Source organism: Megalops cyprinoides, chromosome 3, assembly GCF_013368585.1.
Source record: "Megalops cyprinoides isolate fMegCyp1 chromosome 3, fMegCyp1.pri, whole genome shotgun sequence".
Classification (NCBI taxonomy): domain Eukaryota; kingdom Metazoa; phylum Chordata; class Actinopteri; order Elopiformes; family Megalopidae; genus Megalops; species Megalops cyprinoides.
In genome coordinates this window covers 36,581,880-36,607,544 of record NC_050585.1, presented here as the reverse complement: position 1 = coordinate 36,607,544, position 25,665 = coordinate 36,581,880, and the positions used below count along the sequence as shown (strand labels likewise).

The 25,665-nt window shown below is 42.1% G+C and overlaps 1 protein-coding gene across 1 annotated transcript in view; it reads left to right on the top strand.

Moving 5' to 3' along the window:
* The window catches only part of LOC118774513 (protocadherin-16-like), a 94,094-nt gene extending 88,500 nt beyond the window's left edge, over window positions 1-5,594 (top strand). Inside the window, exons 16-21 of the mRNA XM_036523858.1 lie at window positions 98-309; window positions 632-783; window positions 1,105-1,235; window positions 1,514-1,800; window positions 2,191-2,332; window positions 2,593-5,594. Coding sequence (XP_036379751.1) covers window positions 98-309; window positions 632-783; window positions 1,105-1,235; window positions 1,514-1,800; window positions 2,191-2,332; window positions 2,593-5,201 — 3,533 coding nt within the window. The 3' untranslated portion in view covers window positions 5,202-5,594. The remainder of the gene's footprint in view (window positions 1-97; window positions 310-631; window positions 784-1,104; window positions 1,236-1,513; window positions 1,801-2,190; window positions 2,333-2,592) is intronic.
* The last annotated feature ends 20,071 nt before the right edge of the window (window positions 5,595-25,665 follow it).

The window sequence follows — 25,665 nt, the reverse complement described above, 5'->3', positions numbered from 1 at the left end:
GTACTGCAGAAGATTTATCGTATCTTAGCAAGACAAATAAAAAAATCTTCAGCGCTATTATAACTTCTGTGTGTGTGTGTGTCATATCCTATCTCAGGTGAGATCTGGGTACAGAGCTCGTCTGGCCTGGACTTTGAGGACACCCCCAGACTCCGCCTTGTGGTAAAAGCAGAAACTGCATCCTCCAGCTCCTACATGGCTGTCAACTTGATTCTTCAGGACATCAATGACAATCTCCCGAGATTCCAACTGCAGAATTATGTGGTCTATATGCGGGAGGCACAAGGCTATGACATCCCTATCATTCAGGTACAGTGACTCGCCCCTCCTTTAGCAATGTTGGCAGCTGAAAATACGCCTACTTGCAGCTTGTAAAAGAGGAAATCTGGTAGTTTTTTGCAGCACTAAGTGTTTTGCTTCCATGTTTTCCTGTGTCATTTGAAGACATGGATTTAGCAGTGCCACAAAGCCACAACTATTCAGTGATTCTAAGTTTTTTTTTTCCCCAAAACTAGACTTCCAAGCCCATTATAGTCCACCATAACCACGCGAACACCACCATTTGAACAGCTGCGGTATATTTCACATGTGCTTTCATTTTCAAACGTGTCCCTTCCCTTCTCTTCCCCAGGTTATGGCCGATGATCTCGACCAGGGTCAGAATGGTCAGGTCACCTACTCCATCAAGTCGTCCACCAGAAGCGGCCTCTTCAAGATTGACCCCCTCACTGGCAGCATCACCACAGCTGCCATCATGGACAGGGAGATATGGACACAAACCAAGTGAGTGCACACCATTTTCCCTTCCTTCTCTGCAGAATCCTTTATTCCTCTGTGCTATAAAATATTGATTTTCCGCCTACTCATGTTTCAGCAGTGTTCTATAGATCTCTATCACACTGTGTGGCTATCATTTCCAAATGATTTTTTTTCACCTGATGTTTTAGATTTACATTATTAACTTGCTCCTACATCTTACTGTATAATAAAAAAATCACTTCGACGACAGAATAAAAGAGGGAGAACAGAGTTACCAGGAAATTAAAGAATGTGAGGACAAAATGGTTGACCTCAGAACTCAGAGGCTTTGTTATGTTGTGTCAGGCTCGTTGTCACAGCAACCGACCGGGGCAATCCCAAATTGGCTGGCTCGGCTACTCTCACAGTGATCATTGTGGACCTCAACGATAACAGTCCCACAATCCCCTTGCCACGGGAAGTCCGCGTGGCTGAGAGTAAGTTACCTAACCTGTGAATGTTAACTTTAAAGGCCTTTCTGGTCTGTGTGCAGTTACTAAAATTCTGTGTTTTTTATGAGTTCCGAGAACCCTTCACTTCTCATTTCTTTTAGTGAAACTACTCTCAATGTGATCGGTCATGATACTGAAAACAAAGACTCATGTTTGTGCAAATCAGGTTTCTATTGACATGTGACAGTGATTATACACCAGCATAGTTTTGCCTGCCCTTTATCCTTTGTGAGAAAATGTTGTGGCATTCCCTTCCTCTTCAGACACCCTCATTGGCACTGAAATCACCCAAGTGACAGGGAACGATGTAGACTCAGGCCCCGCCCTGTCCTACTCCCTATACCTGGATAGCCATGCCATGGGAAAGTTTGGGATTCACCGCTACGGGGGAGGTGTGTCCCTGACTGCCCCGCTGGACTTTGAGGAGAGGACCTGGTACACTCTCACTGTCCGTGCGTCCGATTCCAAGCACCAGAGTGAAGCCAACTTGACTGTGCTGGTAGAGGATGTGAATGACAATGCACCAATTTTCACCCAGGATCTCTACCAGGTATCCCTCAGAATTCATTTTTCATTTCATTTTTACTTATAACTATACAGATTTAAGAATAGCATTAGACTGTTGTTTTTAGAGGAGTAAGTGGACCTCTTTATCCAGTGGTAAACATTGGAGAATTGACCCCTTGGTGCTGCCTTTGTGCATGTTGTGTAATTTCACGTTTATTAGCTGTTCTCATCTGTTCAAAGGCTTGGAGGTGCATACTAAATCTGTCTCATGGAGAATAAACTTGAAGGTTAATTTGATAGAAAGTGTACTGAATGTGTCTCAATGTGTAGCACCCAGTTTATTTGACACAACAGGAATACCACTCTGTAGATGTGAATGTGAGTACCACTCTGCAGGAGGAGTGCTTCATAATGCTTTGTTTTGGTTTCCCAGGTTACATTGTCTGAGCATTCTCCACCAGGAAGTCCTGTTATCACAGTGACTGCCACAGATCGGGACTCAGGAGAGAATGGGAAAGTGACTTACAGAGTGATGTCATCATCCAGAGACGGCTTTTACATCAATCCCAACAATGGTGCGGAATTAAACTCTTTGATATACTGTTGACACAGACTGTTGATATAACTCATACCCCATGCTACAAATCCCAAGCACACATCCGATATAAGCCTAGGAGCTAAACGTGATCTTTTAAGTTTGCAGAACCACATTTTATGATCTGTTTTTAACAGCAGTGGTTGATTTATAATGGATAATTGCGCAATAACATACCATCGGGATAAAAAAGCAGGCTTCTCTGACAGTGTTTAAAACATGATGGATGTTTTTTGGCAGGCACCTTATTCATCAACCAGAGGACAGAGTTTGACCCTGAGAGACCTTCGGTCAGCGTTGTGATCGAGGCCCGGGATGGTGGCACCCCGGCTCTGTCCTCTATCACCACTGTCCAAGTGCAGCTGTCTGACATCAACGACAACGCTCCGATCTTCCACCAGTCCGAGTACAGGGCTACCGTGTCGGAGGATGGCCTTCCCGGGGCCACCATCTTGACCCTGGAGGCTGTGGACGGTGACTTGTCGCGGGAGAACTGCGGCTTCGACTTCGCCATCGCCAGCGGCAACGCGGGGAACGCCTTCCAGATCGAGAGCAGCGTGCGCTTCCTCGAGGGGCGTGGCTTCCAGACGGTGGGCACCCTCATCCTGGCGGACCGGCTGGACTTTGAGAGCACGCCCCGCTACAACCTCACCATCGTCGTGTCCGACCGCGGCGTGCCCCAGCGCAGCTCCAGCGTGCCGGCCGTGATCACCGTAACCGACGCCAACGACAACCCGCCGGCGTTCAGCCGAGCCGAGTACACCGTGGTGCTGAGCGAGGGGGCGGCCGCGGGAACGGAGATCCTGCGACTGTCTGCCACCGATCCGGACTCTGCGCCCAACGCTGAGGTACAGTACTCCATCAGCTCGGGGGACGAGATGGAGCTCTTCTCCATGGACCTGTGGACCGGAGCACTCCGGTTGCAGCGACCTCTGGACCGCGAGAGGCAGTCGTCGCACGTGGTCATCGTCCAGGCCTCCGATGGCCACGGCCACTTTGCCCTGGCGCCCGTCACCGTAGAAGTGAAGGACATCAACGACAACAGGCCCTACTTCCCCCTTGAGACTCTGACGGCCAGCATTCGTGAAAACCAGCCTCCAAACGCCCCGGTTACTGTGCTGCATGCCATAGACCATGACTCAGGCATTTACGGTCAGCTGCGGTATTATATGGTGGATAGATCTGGTGAGGGCAAGGAGTCCTTTGTAGTAAACCAGACCTCAGGGGAAGTGCGGTCACGTTTATCCTTTGACTTTGAGAAGGTCAACTCCTTTAGCTTCGTGGCTTTGGCGATGGATGCAGGCAACTACTCAGCCACAGTCATAGTGCAGGTTTACGTGACCGGAGAGGATGAGTACGACCCGCTCTTCACCTCCTCTGAGTTCACCTTTGAGGTGCCAGAGGGAGCAAAGAAAGGGCAAAGCATAGGTCAGGTACAGGCCAGCGACGAAGACGGCGGCGTGGACGGAATCGTCCTGTACTCCTTTGCCAGCAGCTCCCCCTACTTTGACGTGAACAGGACCACAGGGGTGATCTTCCTCAAGATGGACAGCTCGAGTCGGCACAGCGGGGCGGGCCGCTCCAAGAGAGAGACTCGACAAATGACCCTGGACGTGACGGCGCACAGCCCCCTGGACACTTCTCGTGTGGCCACCGCTCAGCTGACCATCGATGTGACCCACACCTCCTTCGGCCTGGCGCCGGACCTCAACATCCTGTTGATCAGCGTCATCGCCGTTTCGCTGGGGGTCATCGTCATCTTGATCATAATCGCCGTGGCTCTGTTCGTGGTGAAGTCCAGACGGCGGAAGAAAGAGCAGGTGGCCGGCAGCAGAGCAGCGTCCTCAGGCACCGCCCTGCAGAAGCTGGATGAGTCTAAGACACCTGGAGGCGAGCGGATTTACCATCAAACTCTGCCGGGGTATGCTGGTGATCAAGGTGGAACGGGTGGAGGCCCCTACACTCGAGGGGGATCCCTGGACCCCTCCCACTCCAGCGGGAGGGGTTCAGCAGAGGCAGCTGAGGACGACGAGATCCGGATGATCAACGAGTACCCTCGCGTCTCCAGCATCTCCTCCTCCATGCAGGAGCACATCTCGGCCCGTGGACCCGACTCTGGGATCCAGCAGGATGCAGACCAGCTGTCGGACATCTCCTGTGAGCCCGGCGCCATGGATTCGAGCCAGTGGTTCAAAGGCAAGAAGTTAGGCAGCCTCAGTGGGAATCTGTTGTCTAGTCAGCTGCCTGTCTACCGGGATGAGGGCGGGGGCTACCTGGGTGTGGGAAGAGGGCTAAATATCTCCCATCCTAAAGATTACGCTTTCCCCGAAGATGGTAAACCCTCTGTGGATGGCTCTCTCACTGCCATTGTGGCCAGTGATGAGGAGCTGCGAGGCAGCTACAACTGGGACTACCTTCTCAACTGGTGCCCCCAGTTCCAGCCCCTGGCTAATGTCTTCACTGAGATTGCGCGGTTGAAGGATGAGAGTGCCCCTCCCAACCCCCGTCGGCCCTTCCAGCCCAAGGCGAAGCTGGACCCTAAGCCCAGGATCGATCCGCCTCCGCTAATCACCTCCGTGGCTCACCCGGGGGCCAAATCTGTCCCCCCAAAACCTGCGATTGGACGGACGTTCCCACATCTCTCGTCCCTCAGGCGGTCGCCCATCAGCCACGAGGGCTCCATCTCTTCGGCGGCCATGTCGCCCAGCTTCTCCCCCTCGCTCTCCCCGCTGGCGGCCCGTTCGCCGGCTGTGTCCCCGTTTGGTGTCACGCAGGGCCCCTCTGCGTCCATGATCAGCACGACAGAGCACTCTCTGGAGAACAGCGAGGAGGCTGAGATGAGGATTTGATACCAGTGTGAACGGTCCCAAATCCTTGTAGCGTAGTATGACAAAGAAGAGCCCTGGCGTCACTCCTTTCTCAGCACGACAAAGGCCCCTGATAACCATGGGGCATCTCTCGCTATCCATCCAGCAGTGTCATACTCCTCAGTATTAATATGTGCAGGTGAACATTTTATGTTCTGGCTGGCCAGAGAGCTGAGGGTCTGGTTTTCTTTAGTTTTAGCTGACAAAGCTCTGAAAGTCCTCAGTATTCTGTTTAGGCAGGCCAACATGACTGCCCTCAGCTTCCTTTTTTGGATCCCTTGGACAAATGTCTACGAGTGTTTAAGACATTGAGAAAATTGTAACATTTGCACATTTGAAAAGGGGAATTAAGATTGATGTCAAAGTCATGTAGAAGAGGACACTTTTTCATTTTGTTTTTATATATTTTTATACAGACTTTTGTTTTTTCTGACAAGAAAATGCCACTGCCTCATGTTTCAAGAGGTTTAACATTTCATTATTATATTTACATATATGTATATTTGTATGTATGCAACAGTATGTATGTAATGTTTGTTTTTAGCGTTGTTATTCAGTGTGTTTGTGGTTTTGAGACTGTTGACATTTGTGATGTGTGTGACTGGCGAACTTTTGTGTTTTGATAATTATTTATAAAAAAGAGACAATGCTCACTACGTTGGAAAAGAAAAGATAAGCAAGTTCAGTGTTCGCAAAGCTGTATGGTTTCAATTGATGTTTATATGTGGACTTCACAGTTCTTGTAAAATTGCAGCAAGTCCATTTGAGAAAAGTTCAGAGGAGACTGGAGAGAAACAACTTGCCTCTCTGAGTAGAATCAGAGAAAGAAGTGAGAAAGGCTTACCATTCATCTCACAAAATGCTGACCTGCCAACACTTCCCAACAGGGGAGGCATAGATAAGAAATATCCCTTACGAAATTTAAAAAAGAAAAATACTCTCCAGTTGTCAAGGAGTATTGTTTCCCTGTATCCTCAGCCAAGATAACCTTCCCTCTGACTGCGGTGTTACCAGACGGTCAGCTGTATCATCGTCCTCCAGTGTCAAACCCAGGATGCAAACACGCTGCAAACAAGATCAGCAGATTCTCATGGCTCACCGTTTGCGGAATTTTAAAGAGTCAAAACACTTCTCCTTTGGTCATAAGTGGCAGAGTTGTTCAGGGTGTCACACTGTTTGACTTGGACCACTTTGAGGAGCGGGAAGGAGGATAACAACCTGGAGACTTTGTGTTTCATTTGTCATCACCTGTAATCTCTGTGGGTTTATCTGGCCTCAGTGTGGATACTGCTCAATTTGTGAGATCTGGGAAAGCAGAGAATAACACCTTCTTCATTTCCCTGCCCAGTCTGCCTGATTTTTAGTACATTAATACATCCACCAGATGTTTCTGTCAATTTCTGAGGAGGCATCGGCTGAGCAGCACTACCACTTCTTTATTATCCTGTGCTCACAAAAAAGGGGGTACAACATATATGGCACAATTGTGGTTATTTTTAGGGGTGTCTATTTTCAAAAGAAATGTGACCTTATGTTGCGTCAGACAGCGGGAAAGCGTCCAGTTCGAAGTTTGTTCAAGATAGCCATCAGCTGGATAATGACACAGTTGTTGAAATAGTTGTATATATATTTAATGCAAATAATAAATTTCCACTGATCTCTTTTGAAAAACTGGATTCATTTTTTAAGACTTAAGAATTTGAACCATTTCAATTGAGAATTAAAAGTCGTCCTATTTGTCTGGCTTTCAACAATAACTTCAAAGGCCAGAGTGAGCTCATGAAAAAAGCCATTAGTGGGGCAACGTATTCCTGATCAGGCTCACTCTGGTGAACTGATGAGTGGAACTAAATGACTTGTAGCTGCATTTGCTTGGCTCCCAGCTTTGTTACAGCTGATGGCAGCAGCAACAACAAAGACAGCATATCAAAACGTAAAACAAACGGAGTCGACTGGAGCGTAGCAAGCACATCTGTGCCTCGTGCAGAGAAAACTGGAGGAGGCGGGAAACTGCTCCATCTTTGCCTCATGGCAGCAAGCTGATCCGTGCCATCGATATGTAAATAGTCCTTCCCGCCAACAACCAGCGAGCTTAAGGACAGGAGAACAGGACAAAGACTTTGCTTTGAATTATCATCCTAGCAGGGCAAGGTTGGAAGAGCTCAGAAGAATGTACATTGTTGGAGTAGTTCAGTATTCAAGGGATATTCTTATCCCTTATTTTTATGTTGACTGTACGGAGTGTTTTCATAGCTGTGAGGGATTTCTGCCTCATTTCTTCACAAGAGAAGACTAAGCAATACATTTTGTATAAATACTGACAAATCTGTAAAATATTGACATTTTCTCAATGAAACGTTTTGATGTTGATAAAACTGATAAATCAGTCCAATGCAGAAAAACTTACAAGAAAATGCAAACAAAAAAACAGTTGCCTTCTTCACCTTATGATGTGCTTCCTGTTTCAACCCCAAAGTCTGAAGCTACTAGGGAAATCATTCTACTCAAACAGTAGCTTGAACATGGTTTTGCAGTATTGTAAACCTCTACTTGGATCTTCAGTGGTGCCAGGCTAATTGTATTCAAAATTTCAACGCATTGCCCTAACTGTTTAAAAGCCAGATGTCACTAGGCCAGATGTAACGGAATCTGAAATTCTTGCCATGAGATGCCAACAACCAGAGAAATCGAATTACAAGAACAGCTCTGCTAATTAAAAGTAATAATCAAGCATCAAACAAAATTTGAAAAATAATTCAAATTGTCCTTCCTCATCTGTGATAGACTGTAGACTCTAGGCTGTGAGCCTAGAACATCGATCAATTCTACCCCAAGGTACACTCAGGACACCAGCTTGGATAGGATAATCTTACACAAATCATCAAACTTTCCACCAATCAAGCAAGTCTAGAAAATCTACAGTAACAAAAAACAACAAAAAACACGCCTCTGGGGTCTCAACTCCAATGCAATGTGCAGCTGCTTTATTGTGTTTTCAAAACTGCACTTTCCCTCTAGCTCAAGCCACAAACTCTCCGCTAGTCTACCTCCTACTGAGAAGCCATTGCTGGCCAAGGCCCAACTCTTACAACAGTTGTACATACACTGAAGCATGGGCCCCTCTTCCTTTTGAAGGAATGTCCGCTGTTTGGATTTTCTGTGCCATCTTTTTAACCAGGCAACAAGTGTAAGTTGCCAATAGTTTAAATGTGCTTATTATCTTTAATTCTGTAATTAATTTTGTGCTGAGCGGACTCCCGTGTTTGTTCCTGTTGATGGTTGCATAAGTCTGTGTTAACCACACATTTGCTGCTCTGTTTTGAGCTATAGCACTTGCAACATGGACACCCAGGAGCCCCTTACAGTGCTGCCCTATATGTTTAGGTGTAGGTGTATGTCTGCTTTTTTTTAGGACCAGCTGAAACTCTGTATAATAATGTAGAGTTTACAGTACAGAAACAACTAAAAAGGTTTCTGGCAAAGAACTCTCACAAAAGACCCAAGATTAAGAATGTATTTATTACTGTCTAAGCATTTGCCATGGAAGAAAAGTCTGGAATATCCATTCTGCCTCCATTTGTCAGTGAAAGACTTTTTCCTTTGATACTTTTGGAATCTGTAGTTTCATTTTTAATTGTTAACATGTCAGTGAAAAAAATGTCTTTATTAGTTTGGAGCAAAGTGCTCAGAGAAAAGTAATTAGTAAGTTTGATAAGTCTCACTCCCCCTTGACCGTCATGAAAAAACATTCCAAGACAGCCCAAAAAAGGGCAGGCCTGTGTTCACTCTGGTTTCAGTAGTTGCGAATACAGCTATAATTAAAACAACCAACACAGTCCCATTCTGTTTGTGGGGATAGACTGAATTATACATAAGTTATGAAGTTGCTGTGCAGAGTGACGCACAATAATTGGTTCCCCGAAGAGACTGCACAGAGAGGGCTTGGAACTGCCCCGTGAATAGTTCTCTAATTGCAACCTTGAAATATCACTGCAGTTTATATGTGTTTCCATAAACACAGAGACCCAAGTGAATACATTTGGACTCCGTAAACTAGCTGAACATCCACCTGGTCATGTTTTCATGACATTTCTTTGATTTCATGTGACTTTTTAAATGCATTTATCTGTTCTGCATTGTATGATTTCTAATATGGCAAAATGGGGCTCCAGTAGGTTTGTCAAGCATGCCTATGTTCCTATTGAAAATGACTTCACTTACCCCAAATCCTTACTGTATGTTTTTGAATCGATTTTCATCAATAATAAAACATTTCAAATAGAAGGTCTTAAAGAGATTTAATTTAGATTTACAGTATTTCAAAGCTCCTGGAGATCTTTGAGTGATTTGTTAGGGTTAGGGTTCTACACTGATGTCACAGAAACATATGTAGCATCCATGTTGGGCAATACCATGTGTTTTGCCATTGATTACAATATATGCGTGCCATAAAGATTGTTAAAAATAAAATATACAGTCCAAAACAAACATTGTCTGTTATTTTCTCCTATCATAAAATATAATGTTGTGAGAGATGTTCCAAAGTTTTAATCATGATTTAAATATACTGGCAAAATACCAAGCCAACATTTTCATTTTAACTTTAATAATGTGATTTTGTCAACTTTGTTATTAGCTGTCTAGCAAGCAGACAATGAAATATATTTCTGATATCAGAAAATGACATAAACATTAGTGAGGCAATGGTGAGAACGTTGTGTCTAAGGTAGTTACGCAATCAGCGCTGTCATTTTTTAGGTGAGTAAATTACCATTATCTTGCTAGCTGCATTTGATGAATTACTATGTGTACTGCAGAGCCAGTAGTATGCAGTTGGTAAGCATAAGTCCTCATGGGGAACAGCAGACACAATAATGAATTGCTATAATTTTACTCTCTTTTTTTACCAGAAAGATATAATTATTTGGATATTGTGTCTCTGTTGCTATTAAATAAGAACAGAAATATTTCCAGAGCTGTCATTAACTGTCACAGATGCCAGGGTTATTACATTACATGCAGAATGTCAATGTCATTTATTTTAAAAAACACACACCTTTTGTGAAAAAAAAAAAATATATATATATATATATATATATATATATATATTTTAAAAATATATATCTCTGGACTGTGTCATGGACTGTGGAAATGAACGCTTATTTCTGTGTGTACTGGTCCAGGATCTCCACATGTTTTCAGCTGTGGAACATTTACCCACAAAGTGCATGCCTCATTTAAAGCCCTGTATGTACAGACAGGCTAGTTACTTTCCCGTGTTGTATTTGCACCTGTTTCCTTTCAAGTAAAATGCTAGGTTAAGGTTTATCTTTGCGTGTAAGAGAAAGTTTACTGTATCTTATCAAGCTCTCTTTCCCCACCTTATCTCCTCCTGTGGGACATGATGGAAAACCTACCATGAGGAGCCCTTACCAAAAGAGAAGCATGGGAGCTAAATTATTAACATGCTGCCAAGGATGCATAGCATGTCCACATATCAAGCAGAAGGCTCAAGGAAATGAAGATACTGCATTATAGGATACAAACTTTCTCAGAATTCACACTTAAACATCAATGATTGTAAATGACAGTCTATCAACTGCAATAATCTGTCATAAATCCATATAAATTTAATGGATTGAGCATCTTGATTGGCATGATCCCATGGATTTCCTGAGAACCACAGGATCACATGAAGTAGAATGGTTGGTTTTTGGAAGGGTTTTTAAGAACCAAATGGAATTACAGCTCAACATTAGTTCAGCAATATGGAAAACAAAGTGAACCCCTCCTCCACCTGCGCTCTCCTACAAATGCCTAGAGAGGAAATACTTCAGGAAGGGACATTTTCCAAACTGCCACTGTCTTGGTCTTGATTTGTCATGTGATATATATGTGAAATTCACATTTTGAAATGGTGGCCTACTAACTGTTTCAGCAAGCAGAGCATACAGTGTATTAAATCGCTGTTAAGTGGCCCCGGAACGGAACCCAGAACGGGAAGTGCTTTTAGCCTGCGCTCAGGCATTAATAAACCCCAAGAGCAGAGGAAATCAGAGCAGCACAGGTAACATGCAACAAGTTAACACCCTCACAGTCAGCAGCGCAGTTGTAGAGAATTAAATGTCTCTAGCAATGCATGATGGGTCCTCTGTTCTCCTCTGTGACCGGTTTGTAACAGGGTGTCTCTGGATCGAGTTGTATCATTTCATTGAAACTTTAGCATGTATGGGGTTACTGTGAGCAGGTTAAATGTTTCCGGCTTCTTGTTTTTTCTGTGGCTGCTGATGCTGTCGGGAGACCATTTAGAGCTAGAGCCGGACTGGCTGTAGACAATCGGTCCCCACGGTTGCTTTCTGAATGGGAGTGCATTCCTTGAACCATGAAGCAGTCCAGTGAGCACATATGTGTGACCTAGTGCTGTAAGCGGACATCAAGGTAAGTCCAATAAAAAGTGATTTAGAGCCAGCATAAAGCTGCTTCACATAAAAGAATGCTCTTTTACAGCCTCACCCCATGCTCAGAGGCTTTATTTGTACAAATTGGCACGGTCCAAGAGAGCAGGCCAAAAGAAACTGCTAGTTCTTTAGCAACGGCAGTCAAGGAGATGACATGCAAACAGCTTCCACTGGGGATCAAATTTCATTTTATTTTGTTTTCTTGTGTGTGTCTGAAGTGTTTTCAATGTCAATATTGTTAGTAGTCAATTCTGAATTGTCAACCGATGCAGTTTCTTTTCCATAATTATTTGGGGCAGATGCCCTCATCTGGGGTGGTTTACACACTTTATGTTTTACATGTTACCCATCTGTAAATCTGAACTTAATGGAAACAATTTGGGCGAAGTACCTCCAGGCTGTGCACCTCAATAGCTGTGTCCTTCCAAAATTGCAAATCCGTACCTGTCTGGCTTCATGCATGGAGGCCTAGCCCCACTGTGCTGCTCTGTTGCCTTTTCTGTTAAGCACACTAAGCATGTTCCTGTAAAGACACCACCTTATAAGGTATGAGAACATTTCCAGTAACAATCTGATCCCATTGATCTCAGTCTACCCCAGCCTCTCGGCTTTGAAAATTATCTATCATTTGATCGCCTCGCCTGCATGATTGCCATTAATGTATAAATCCCCCATGATTGACATCTAAAATTCTCACCAGTATTATGTGTGCCAATATTTAGCTTTTTTGCTGTTTTATATGTGTGTATACACACATATGTGTGTGTGTGTGTGTGTGTGTGTGTGCGCGCGTCCGTGTGTTATCTCTGTATATCAAAACACAAAACTTCTAATTTCCCATTATTTAATATTGTTTATTTTACAATCATTTGCTTGGAGAGAGAGGTCAGTTCAGGTGAAGGGCTCTGCTTAAGTCTCCCTGCCAGGGGGGTCACATGAGGTCTCTGGCGCCAGCAGTTTTGGCAAGAGTGCCTCTGCATGATTGGACAGCGATGGTGGGAAAATCATAGGCCTGAAACCAGAACTGGGTCAGTCGACATGCTCCTAGGCCTTCGCTTGTTTTGGTACTGGTAAACTGACCTCCCATCGATCGTCACAGCTACGCACGTGAGCAGCCAGACCCATTCATTCTTACAGCGAGACAAGGTGTCAGCGCAGAGGGGAGCCAAGTGACAAAACACCAGTCAGAGCTCAGCCCATTACAAAGAAAACACACTGAGCCTTTGCTGGTAACATAGAGAGAGGTTAGAGTCCAGTCGACACAGTGCAGCTCCCATCCTGATATGAAGCTGAAATAAAATCTGTTGCTCTAAGCCGAACTGTCACACCACAGAGAGAACTGGTAGCGATGACAATAGAGGCAGGAAATCTGTGGAAACATGGCACACACAGATTTTATTTTCTTAGTTTTTTTGGTCCAGTTTTGTTTGAAGGAACTATTACATTCACCTTTGCATTATGTCTGTGTGCCAAAGTCATTAAAGTCCTCAGCTGAACTCACATTCTCTTTCGCTCTCTTTCTCTCTCTCTCCCTCTCTCTCACCCACACACACACATACGTGTGCGCAGACACACACTCACACCCACACAGTCACACACACACACACACACACACACACACACACACACACACACACACCACACACACACACACACACACACACACACACACACACACACACACACACACACATACACACACACACTAGCATACACAGACACCAGGTCTGTTTTCCATCATTCATAAACTTTTGTATATTGTTGTAAGCGGGAATGAAAACTATTATTTATTTTTTTATGTTGTAAAAAAGTGTTTATTTGGTCTTTTGCTCATATTTTCTCCTGTGTATTCTTGATGTCTCCCATGTTCCAGCAGATTTGTAATCGTATGTTGCTGTACATTTTCAGGCTGAAGCTTGAACTCAGGACTTCATTCGTGAGTACAGAAGTGCCAATGGTTTTGTTTTGGTACCATTCTATTAAGAACAGATGATAAACGTCATGGAAGTATTTGCAAAAATCTTGGAAATATTTTATGTTTGTCTCATGTTGATACACATTCGGTAAGCTAAGAAGTCACGCACAAACATGAGACACCCTCTGAACACACATCACATAAAATTCTAAAATGAAAGGGTCCTATAAAGGTTGACTGCACTGCTCTAAACATACTTGTTTTGACCTCCATGACCTGACTGCTTTCTGAATACTGACCTGTCTTTTATGTATATGTTGGTAATGTGCAATGTAAAGGGCATGTGGCAATAAGTGAGATGGGCTTGTGTAATCATATGGGCCTAGTGCAAGAGTGGAATTGTGGGGTAGAGTTCAGAATTTGGACCTTGAATCTAAGGCGTACTCCTTTAAAGTGTGACTTGATTGTATGTTGTAGCCATGTGATGTTAAACAGAATGGCTTGATTTCAGATTTCAGAGAATGATCACATCAAAATAATATAGACATATTTATTTATTTATTCATCCCAGTTTTATTGCTTTCATATGCATCTGATACTGGTACATTAATGCTGACATATTTGATTCTGGAAAGAAAATGTATTACAATACAGTGCAGAGAGAGAATTTATTTTAGCTGTCCCTGTTTGAAAGTAAAAAAGAAAAATGTGTCATGCTCTATCCAAACAGGAAAAACTACATTTTGGGGAGTTGCTGTGGACTGTTATTGAAGGAAACGAGCAAAGCCTTGAAACTGTAGTGATTTTAACGACTGATGAATGTAATGACTTTAACATTGCCTCTGCACATGTGGAGTTGCTGTGTGGAACTCTTTGTAGTTCTTAAGAGGGTTCCTCTTCAGAATCGCTCTTTGGTTATGACTCTGCCAAGGTGAACAGGCCTTAAATGCTAACGATAACCCTAAATCATGGAACATAAGTCCCTTTGCTGGGAAGACGGGCACAACTATAGTCAATGGCCAGATGGATTCACTCTTCATCGCACAGTGAGCCACTCTCCTACATGTTCCCCCATGGTGGGAAAATATGGCTGATAAAGTGACTGTGATGAACCCATTGTCTTAAGAGTAGATGGAAAAAAAGTAGCAACAGCGGCATCCTTGGCAGTGCGCTTGCTCCATGAGAGAGACCTGCAACCCAGGGCTGCATGCGTTCTCTCTTTGGACACCACACAGTGGAATGGGGGAACTTTCTGCAGGCATTTCAGAGGGGATCAAAGTCTATTGCTGGCAGAGTAAAGGCAGCTATCCATCTCAAAGGAGGCCCAAGCTGGTGTGAGCTATTTCCAGGGCAGCGTGGATTACCCATAAGTCTCTGATACCTGTGGCTTGCACGGAAGCCTTTGCTCCTTCCCTGCACCACAGTGGGGCTCTGGTTGCAGGGGATGCTCCATCCTTCCTCCATCAGAATCCCTCAATGTTCTTCTTTAACTTACTTTTTTCCTTTCCTTCCTTCTCTCTCTCTCTCTCTTTCTCTTGGTTTTCCCGGCAGTCTTGCCAGGCTACTTGCGTGACTAGAAGGATTGATGAGGGAAAAAAAGCACTGGCACGCGAACTCCTGCTAACTATTTTTGGAGCATGATCTTTTTTTTTTTGTCTTTAAAATCTGAAAAAGAAATGACAGGAGAGAGAAACCAGTCAGGCTAAAAGGGTCTGCTTCTCATTTGCCTACCTCCTTGTCTTGCTCTGTCTCTTCATCCTCTTCTACCTCCCTGTCCTGCTCTAATGTCCTGCAGACTCTTATTCCCTTCACTCCCATAACTCCCTGTCCTACACTTATTACCTTTATTCCATTAATTACCTGTCCAACTTCTCTTCCCTTTAATCTCCTAGTTCACTGTCCTACCCTAATGCCCTGAATTCCCCCCGTTCTGGTGTAATGGCAGCTGGTGTAATGGGCTTCTGAGCACAAGTTTTTTCTTGTTTAGTTTAGTTTTGTCTCTTACTTTCAGCCCATGTGCTTCTTTATTGCATTAAATACATGCTTACTTTTGGTTTGATGGAAAAATGTTATGGTTTTTATATTTTTTTATGAAAAAGATATTGTTCATTGATTTATTTGGGCATGACCAATAGCTGCTCAATGCTAAGCATGGCTAATGGAGTACTATCCATCTGACATGTGCTTGTAATTTTATGTGTAACAGATGTGAATGAACCATGTACAGTCATTCAGGTATGTTGGAAGTACCTACATATCATGTTTTTATTGGGCCTTCAGAGTAACGCGTAATGGCCATTGTTCATAACATCCAGATTCAGGTCAGTGCTTTGCCATTCTCATATTTAGACTTCTGAGTGCCGTAAATGTATTTATAGTAAATGATTTCGAATACAGACTATGCACTATTATTGTACTCTACTCTACAGAACTCTGAGACACCCAAGACGAATTATCAACATATTTTATTCAACGTGACACACTCTGGATCGCATTTAGTAGCTGTCCTGTTATTGGAATGATCCAGCTTCTTAAAGGGGTAAAGCAGCAGGTATGAATAGGGATCAGATGTAGTTCTTTTTCACAAACACTGTATAAGACATGTTTATTTGACTGCATGAGAGACAAATATAACTCTTGCAGAGATTCTGGGGATGATGTCACCTTCTCTAGCAGACTCATGTACACAGCAAGCTCTGTTAGAAGGGTCTGGACTGGGTTCAGGACTTTTCAAAACACATGCCCATAGCTCAGAATGCTGGTCAACACAGATGCTTGGCAGTGAACAATATGTGTTCTGGTGTCTCCAAGTAACTTGCAAGTGATGTTCCATGAAATGCTAACCCATACTGAATCACTCAACTACTTAACCATTTTAGCTTTAGTAGCGACTGACTGAACTTGCTTGCCACTGGGAAGCACTCTAACTGGTTCAGTCACAAGCAGATAACCTCACTGCCATTGTTTAGATGCCCTGAGGTGTGCTAAGCTAGACAAATATCTATTTAGCACTTCATTTTTAAAAATATATTTGTGGACTGTTTACCACAAAAGTTTGCTAGTGAGGAGGTGTTTGAAGAGAGTAATGGTAAAAGTCTGAGGGTCCATAACTTCCCACAGAATCTTGCATAAGTTGTTCAGCTGTCGTACACTTGCTCATCTTCATCAGTTTTCTCATTGAATGCACATCTCTTATTTTTTCTTTCTATTCCTCGTTCCCCCTTATTTGCACACACTTTCAGAGTATGAACAGGTGTCTGTGGCACATGCAGTCACACAGCTGTGGCTGTATCTTTTTCCCCTTTAAATTGCTTTGGATGGAGGGTGCAAATGTCCTTCTGGATTCTGATGTCTGTCTTTCTCTTAATTACACATAATAACGTAAATTGAACCATTACTGAAATAATTAGGTCTGCAGTCAACAATCTTCTTTTTTTGGCTCAGAACAGAAAAAGATTAATCAATGTGCCTCTTTTAACTTTCCCAAACCACATGCACGATATACAATAATATTCTTTTAAGAAGGAAATTAGTTAATGTATTAGGGGAAACACAAGCCCAAATGTTCTCTTCGATCATGGCTGGCCAACCTGGTCAAAGCACAGAACAGATTGTACTGTGTTTTTTGAGGGGTGTGTTATTAGAGAAAATACATGCCTTTTGGGAAATGGATGCCTAGTCCTGGAAAAATCACTCTAAATGAATTTTTCAATTACAATTGCAAGTGTTAATGGTCAGTGAAGGCAACTATATTTATTTTATATAACATAACTTTTGATAGCTTTCTGGTGAAAGTTGTTTTATGCTATGATACTGACCTGGGAACTGTACACACACACGCACAGGCAAAAGGATTCAGGCAAAAAGATTCTTTGGACAGAAGCTGTCGTTTCTTGTACCAGTCTGACCACCCTTAATTTCAGGCCACACCTTATAGTATTTCCTATTTCCTGAACATATAGATTTCCCTTATTAGTGTCCTTATGAGGATATTGCTAATTTGAAGAAAAAAAATCCTTTTTTTAGGTTTATGTTTCTTTTATTGAATTGCTTTTTCCATATATGGCTTGGGGAGAGGGAATCTGACTGGATCCCAACCTTAATCTCTTTGGTCTCAGTTAAATCAGACTCATGGGGATTTGATTGAGGACTTTATATGATTAAAAGTATCTAACAAAGTAAAACATTGGAAAGTATTTTACACATACAGAGGTATTAAGTGTAATGCATAGAATAGCTTACCAGAACTCATTGTGGAAACTGGCTCAGGACCAGACATGACACGCACTCTCGTCCATAAGCAAAATGATGAGCCTCAATGAGTTGAACTTTATGTTCTTACGTTATATAGGGAAACCTTATGTTCTTATGTTAAATAGGAAATAGAAATGTGCATGTGATTGACTTAAATGTTGCCTGCTTCCAAGAAATGGAATGGAAAGACTGTAGATTTGATTCTCTGTGGGCTCATCAGTAGCCATGTAAATATCAATGTACACAAGCATTTGTTCCAGTACCAAGCCGAACATATCTAATCTAAATGGAATTTCAGTTCTACCCCCATATGCAAGACTTCAGGATTATTTTTATTTGAAAAATATGCTGAGGATAATGTTTGATATAGGTATGACAGCTCAGGTCAGTGACCTCTTTATGGAGCAATGTTCTGCTGCAGAGCTAGCATAACTATAGACAAATGCAATTACATTTTGCTCGAGATTCGAGTATCAGAGGAACTGAGTGACAATACTAATCTGCACATAAAATATGACAGTTTTGCCTTTTACTCATCTTTGCCTTTTTTGTTTCATTTAAACAAAAACATGTAAACAGATCATGGAAGAAACAGAACCAGTACTACTATTTTACCATTTAAAGGCACTTTAAATATCGGGTTGGAAAAAGTGTTTTATTGTCACATTGCTTCTCTCGTGTTGCTACTATGTTGACTTAACCTTGCTGGTGAGAGCTGGAGTTATTTTCTTTAGTTCAATATCTCTGTGGGACTCTGACTCACTTCTCAGGCAGGGCTCTCCACCGAAGAGAGAGAGGGAGAGATTGATGGGGTGTGCACGGAAGCCTTCCAGCTCCCTCTGTGATGTAGCGAAAGGAAGAGAAAGAACAGGGGAGAAAGATGGTTTCGATGTCTCACAAAGGTGTCATCCTCAATGCACAGACTCAACAAGGAGCAGACATGACATGCACTGACATCCTGTCAGTCCCATCCATGATAGATTGCCATATTGACTTGCGCTGATGGATAAAACCCGTGCTATTGCCACAAATAACCGATAAAAGCCACTGTTTAAGGCTAAAAGTGGGGAGTGAGGGGGAAAAGTCCTGTCCTCTCTTACATGTCTTGTTAGTTTTCATTCAGACACCTTCAGCCATGGAAAAAACATCCTCACATTTCCAAAATGGCTCATTTATTCCTACTTATCTCTTTTAATTCTTAGAGAACAAACTCAAGCAAGCACTGATTGATATGTTAACAGAAACAGTGAGGCTCCCAAAAGGCTCAGCTGGCAAAGTACTTGTTTTGAGTGCAGGCTGAGCCCTATGGCTGAGGATCAAAACTGCCCGTGTCATCTGCCGACAATGACTGGGAGCTCAAAGCAGTTTGTTATGCTGAGGATAGGGGTGGGTAGGTCAGCCAGGGTTTCCTTGACTCACCTCTCTCAGGCAGCTTTGATTTGCCAAATGATGTCAGTGGAGTATTGCCTATCCTCCAATGAGCACCCACTTCACTGTGGTGTACTGTGCGAGTTTTGGAAAAAAAAAAAACAGCCATTGGCTGCATGTGCTTGTTTTGGAGGAATGCATTTGTCTCTCTTCAGTGGTCCTGTACAAGAACAGAGTCAATCATGGTAAGATGAACCTGATGTAGAATTGACAGTTCAAAAACAGAGTTGCATAAAGGGGAAAAAGCATTTTAAAAGACAGTATAAAACATATAATACATTGTCCTCTGAGGTATTCCTCTCAGTTTTGCTGCACACAGTCATGACTGAAAAGGAATAATGTACCACTTTTTTTCCCCTGCCACATAAAAAGGCTGTGTTCCTTGAGCTCTTATTCTTCGTACAGGCTCTGTGGCTGTTATATTTATACTGGAAATACCATCTTGAACCTCTGCATTATGGGTTTAAACTAAGCCATAAAAGACCATGACTTTGTGAATTTGATATTGGCATCTCAGCTGGATGTGAAAATATCTCTAAAATGTCAGGGGAATCATTGGCTCCAGTATAAAGCCATTTTAAAATATGTGTCTATGTGTATGTATTTGTGTATAGATTTAGTTTAGTTTAGTAGTTTACTTAGTTCCCAGTACCAGCCTATTACATTCACATAGTAATTAGGCACAGATCATCAGAGGAAGCTGCGTGTGGGTAGATGGCTTTCTGCACTTTCTTAAATTAGAACTTTTCTCTTTTTATTTTTATTGACTTTGACTTTAAAAATCCCCAGAGCCCTCAAAAATGTAGCCAAGGGAAGTTGCTGAAACACTGCTATACATCAAATCATTTATGGATAACTTTAAATATACTGTATACGTGCCATTTATGCCCATGATTTGATCTCAGTTTCAATTATGTGTCCTTACTGGTAATATACTTAGGTTGTTTTTTTTAGTACCATTTCCCAACAGCTTGCTGTGCCTGTTTATATAAGTGTCCACCAAGAGATTATTCCTTTTGCGGTTATTTTACGATGTATTCCCCTTCTCACATCTTATGGTTTTACTATTACTGTTCTGGGCTCTGATGAGGCTTTAAGTTTATGATAAATTCTCATTCATGAGGATGTGAAGAAGACTGCAAAACCAGACAAAAATAAAGAGCAAACCAAAAACTTGAAAGAATTCCGTACTGTTCTTTTTTATATGTGCTGTATCTTCATATCTTCTTAAACACAGCTACAGATAACTACACATTTGTCCTTCAGAAGGATGTCTGACACTGGAAAAAAAATGAGTACTAGTTTCATGGAAATGCAGTATTATGATAAAAAAATCAATCCCTTTTTTAACTGGATGTTACTGACTGTGGCCTTAGCCATAGGTGCAGTCTGATTTTCGAGCCATCAGTCCATCAGCGGTCCCTCATTTCTCTGTGAAACTCCAGACCTTAGCGAGATGATGTGGATTTGAAAACCAGAGCCTGCTCCTATCCCTTTTCAGAAGACACTTCACTGTGTTTTAATGAAAATAAAGCTGTGCAAATAGTTACAGAATGTTAAACTAGGATCTCTGCAAGTTGACCTGAATGAGGGTGTCTGCATAGTAAGACAATAATGCAACATAAAGTGAGATTGAGTTGTCCAAGCCTGCTCAACCACCTGTTCCTTTCTTGTATCCTTGTAGTTTTGTCATATTGAATTTCTTAGCAGAGTGAATGGAGTATTTGGAGTGAATGGAGGTAGACTTTTAGAGTCCATCCTGTCACTCCGACAGCTCATCAGATGAGAAGAGATAAAGGAAGAGACAGGTTTATGAAACATATAAAGGCAATGAGTGGAAGGCAATAAAAAAACAGTTCAGGAGTGTATATTGTGGCTGTTAGAATGTGAGGCCTGTAGGTGGGACCTCTCAGCTCTTCTGCAGAAAGTCATACAGAACATTCTACCCTGAACCCAACCAAACATTTTTAAAAATATTGCCAGGGCCTTTGATTAACAAACATTTGCATGAATTGGAATTAGGAATTTGACCTGATCAGTGGACCATTGAGCTAATTTCAAAATACTAATGCAAGAAAGTTGTAATTTAAGGCCAGAATGTTTTCCTCAGAGGTAATGAGTGATAGCGTAACAGAATAAACACGGCTGTTTGTGTCATTGCCCCGGGGGTTCAATGAGGGCTCTTGAAAGACTCTGTCACCATGTGACAATTTATGGCCATTCAGGCTTGACAGCTCCACAAAGTGCATTTTGAAAGTTGGCCTATACATCATATCAAACACTGTCAAAGAGAACAGTTGCACGTCTTTTCTGTGTGGTGAGCTGAGTGTGTGCTGATTGTGTTTTTGAGAGCATGTGGTGATTTTAGCCTAATGTTACAGTGGTGAAATGATTCTTGAAAACCAGTATGATCTGATCTGGTCTGGACTGGACCTAAGCTGTTGCTGGTGTTATGTACTGAAATGCCATCTTTCAACAGAGACAAACATTCACCATTTAGACATGATTCAGCTGACACATGTTACCCAAAGATTCTCCTAGAAATGATAATGACAGCAGCTTACAAATTTTGCCACCAATGAAATTCTGATCTCAGTGAGTGGTTTATGAGCAACAGAATTACATCATCCAAGTATACAAAAATCTATGTCTGGCCATGTCTTTTTTTTAAAGATGTCACTCTTTGATGATTGTGGAACGTTGACTGACACTGTGACTGAATTTAGATTGGAGCCAAAATGCGTAAATCAGCTGCCACTCCTCTGACACTCAAAAGCTGAGTCAGCACAGCTGCTCTTTATTGCAGAATGAGTCCAGGCACTCCTGCTGGTGATTACACCTCATAGTGCCAGCAGGGCCTTCATATCTCCCAGGGTGTCTGACGTACTGCCTGAGAAAAAAAAAAAAAAAAGCCACAGCGGTTTGGCCCATAAGCACAGCTCAGTGAAGAAACCACAGTTGTATCTCATTAGCATACTTCTGTTGAATGGAAGAAAAGAGGGAAAGAAAAAGACCTATTATCCAAATGAAGAAAAGGGTTTTGAGGTTTGGGTCTTGATTGTTTCAACAATGGCAGTGGCGGTTTGGCCAGGATCATTTGGTGTTTTAATAATTTATTGCTGCTAAAAAACATTTAAATGAAATGCCATTTTATGGATTTGCAAACAGATTTCATAGTAAATGAGCATTTATTTCTCATTTGCCTCAAATGTTTCCCAGTCCTTCAGAGACTATTGTGGCAGGACCTGTGATAAAATTACTTCAGAATTTCATTCAATCAATAAATCCATCAGTCTAACAATTTATCAAATGTTTATTTTATAGAGTCAGGCAAATTAAGGCACAGATGCCTGTGAATAAAGTGGTAATGTCATAACAAAAGACTAACCAACAAAAACAACATTGAATCGACACAAAGTTTTGGGGTGGAATTAACAATAAATACGTTAAGTAAATCCATGTTTGGATAAGATTACATAAATTGCATATTATTTAAAAGGACAAAAATGCAGTATGATAGTTGAAACAATATTTGGGCAACTTAAGCTTTAGCAAAGAAAACCATATTAAAAAAACAATTCATTGTTGTATGAAAAACTCAAAATACAAAGTATGGCTGCATTTTCACTAAGCAGGAAGGATATAAATTTTAAGTACCTTCAATATAAATAGTTTTATCCCATAAGTCTGTGGTGCTAGAAAATGCTGTCCTGCTCCAAGTGTTGATTGCTGAATATGTGCATATATTTCTCCTGAAATATAGTGAAACCTCCAAAAATACAGAGCACAGACTGTAGCCTCCTTATCCTGGATTGCCAGCAATGATTGGTAACAGTTACAAATAAAGGAATAGTTTCAATCAACATTTATTTTTGTGTTTGAGTGTGACCACAAATCTCTATGTAATCTCTCAAAATGATGTTGAACTTCAATGATTTCACTGTTGCTGTACATTGAAACTGTTGTAGGTCAACAAACTTGCCAAATAATCAAATCTAATTGAATGCTGACTTTCAGCATTCGTCAGCCTCGTCTCTGAGTTCACAAGAGCTATTTCTGGGAATGATCTTAAAACGAAGTGGGATATAAAATGAGTGCAGGGAGGTGCTGCTACTGTAGAAACTAGAAGGGTCCACTGAGGCTGGACTTTGGGGGGCTTTGAATGATAAATCCCCCACTGTATTGACTTAAGTGTGCGGAATCAGTTGGCCAACCTGTGAATGCATAACCTTCCTCACAGAAAAATTAATGAAAAATTGCAAAGTTTTCTACCAGTAACAATGGGCATGATATCATTTACCATTCATTCCAGTATTATGGATGTGTAGAATATATAATTGAGTTATTGTGGGAAATTATTAAAATACAATATTCTTCATTGTCCTTTTTCAGTTACTGGCCAATTGTTTGATAACATGTGGCTCTCATGGATGTCTGTTGTCTGGCTATTGACCATTAACAGCTTGATCTTGGACACTGTGTTTGTAATCATTGTACTAATCAAACTGAATTGATACATTTTTATCTACAATGAGATTAAAATTCAGTCGTTAATGATTACTTTAAAAATTCACCTTATATTAACCAGTCTTACAGTTTTGAATAAATGAGCTTATGCACCGACCTGACCGACATTGGTTAAAAAACCTGTCTGCGTTCCAATGTAGAAATTATTTTGGGGGATAAACTTAAATCATTCACTGTTAAAAGTATGTGCTGTTAAAAGTGTTTATGTAAAATACCCCTGTTCTCAGAACAACCCTCTGGGTGCTTAACCAAAGTCTGTGAAGTCAGAAGAATTATAACAGAACTCTGTATATAAGTCTACTTAGGGCAAGTCATTGAGAGCCACCCCACAGGGACATCTCATAGTAAACACTGGACTCACTGATGGTGGGCAAGTGCTGGTATAAACCTGTTACCACAGCCTTTCATGAAGGGGGTAATTTAGAGATCAAGCATAATGGAGTGCAAGGGAACAAGATGGATGACCCTGTGAAGGCCACTGCCATGGAATATCTGAGAAAAGCAGTCCAGGCTCTGCTTCCTCTCAGTGTGGTCAAGGATCGTGTCAAGAGCAGGAAGCAGATTCCATCTATTACAACCCCGCCACCCTCCTCCCCCAGCACACACACACACACACACACACACACACACACACACACACACACACACACGTACAAAGATACAGATCCACACATACACATAGATGCACATACCACCCTCTGTGCCCATATCTATGCATGCACCCACACATAGATAGGCACAAACAAATACACATGCATGCAGGCACACAAAGACACACATGCACATGCACACACGCAGACACACACATACACATACATACACACATACAAACACACTCCCTTGCCAGCATTGTGGGTCTAGCCATAGATGTGAAAAAATACCTCCTGAAGGATGAAAAGGATAATGTTTACCTCATCTTTTTTACATTTTCTGTTTTTCTTACTCTATTATGGGATTAAAATCTCCTGAAAGTTCTTTGTGGGGAAAAAATACAGACAAAATATTTGCTGAATGAAGAAAAACACACACTGGCAGACTCTCAAAGGGACCAACTTTGGGAAAGACATAACATATATAAATCTTAAGTACAATTCCTGATGCTTAGACCAGACTTGAATATGTTTCAGTTTCCAAGGTAAAGGCGTGAGAGCATGCAGTCAGGGATGACACACCTTTTTTGTACGTCAGGCTTTCAGGTGCACCTCTGGAGCTGAACAGAACTCAAAATCCAGATAAACATTGGACTTGGCTTGGTCCTGGACCCACCACTGATGTGTCGAATGAAAGGGTAGCACTCCAAACTCTCCATGTTGAAAGAGAAAGAGTACTGGCAGTGTCTAAGAGAGATGAATGGGGATTCAGGTGCATAAAATACCAGTATAAACTCGCAGCTGGGATTTCAATATCCGGTTAAGAAACTGATGTTATATATGCTTGCTTCCCAGAAGTATTGAGACAACCACAAGTGGTGTAGGGGCTAGTGCTCTGGATTGTGGACCTGAGAGTATTTGGTATGAATACCTGGTTAGTAAACTTTTTAAGAGTGATTAGACAAAGGGTGAGGGTAGCACCATAAAACACATCTCCTGGATTGGAGAAACACAATTCTGTCCTTTGAAGGTGCACTTTAGCTCTTTTCCACTTCTGCACCAGTTTTTCCACATCTCAGTGTTGTATCAACATGTATCAATCTGAATTTCAGAGGACTGATGAAGCAAAGACAAGCACTCCATCCAAAATGCCCAGTTGAGACAGATGTTTTCTGTACTTGGCAAACCTTTCTACAACAACCATTAAAAGTAGTTGCAGGTCTCCACAATAGTAACCAGTATCTCCTTTCATTCACTATTTTTGAAGCACTTTG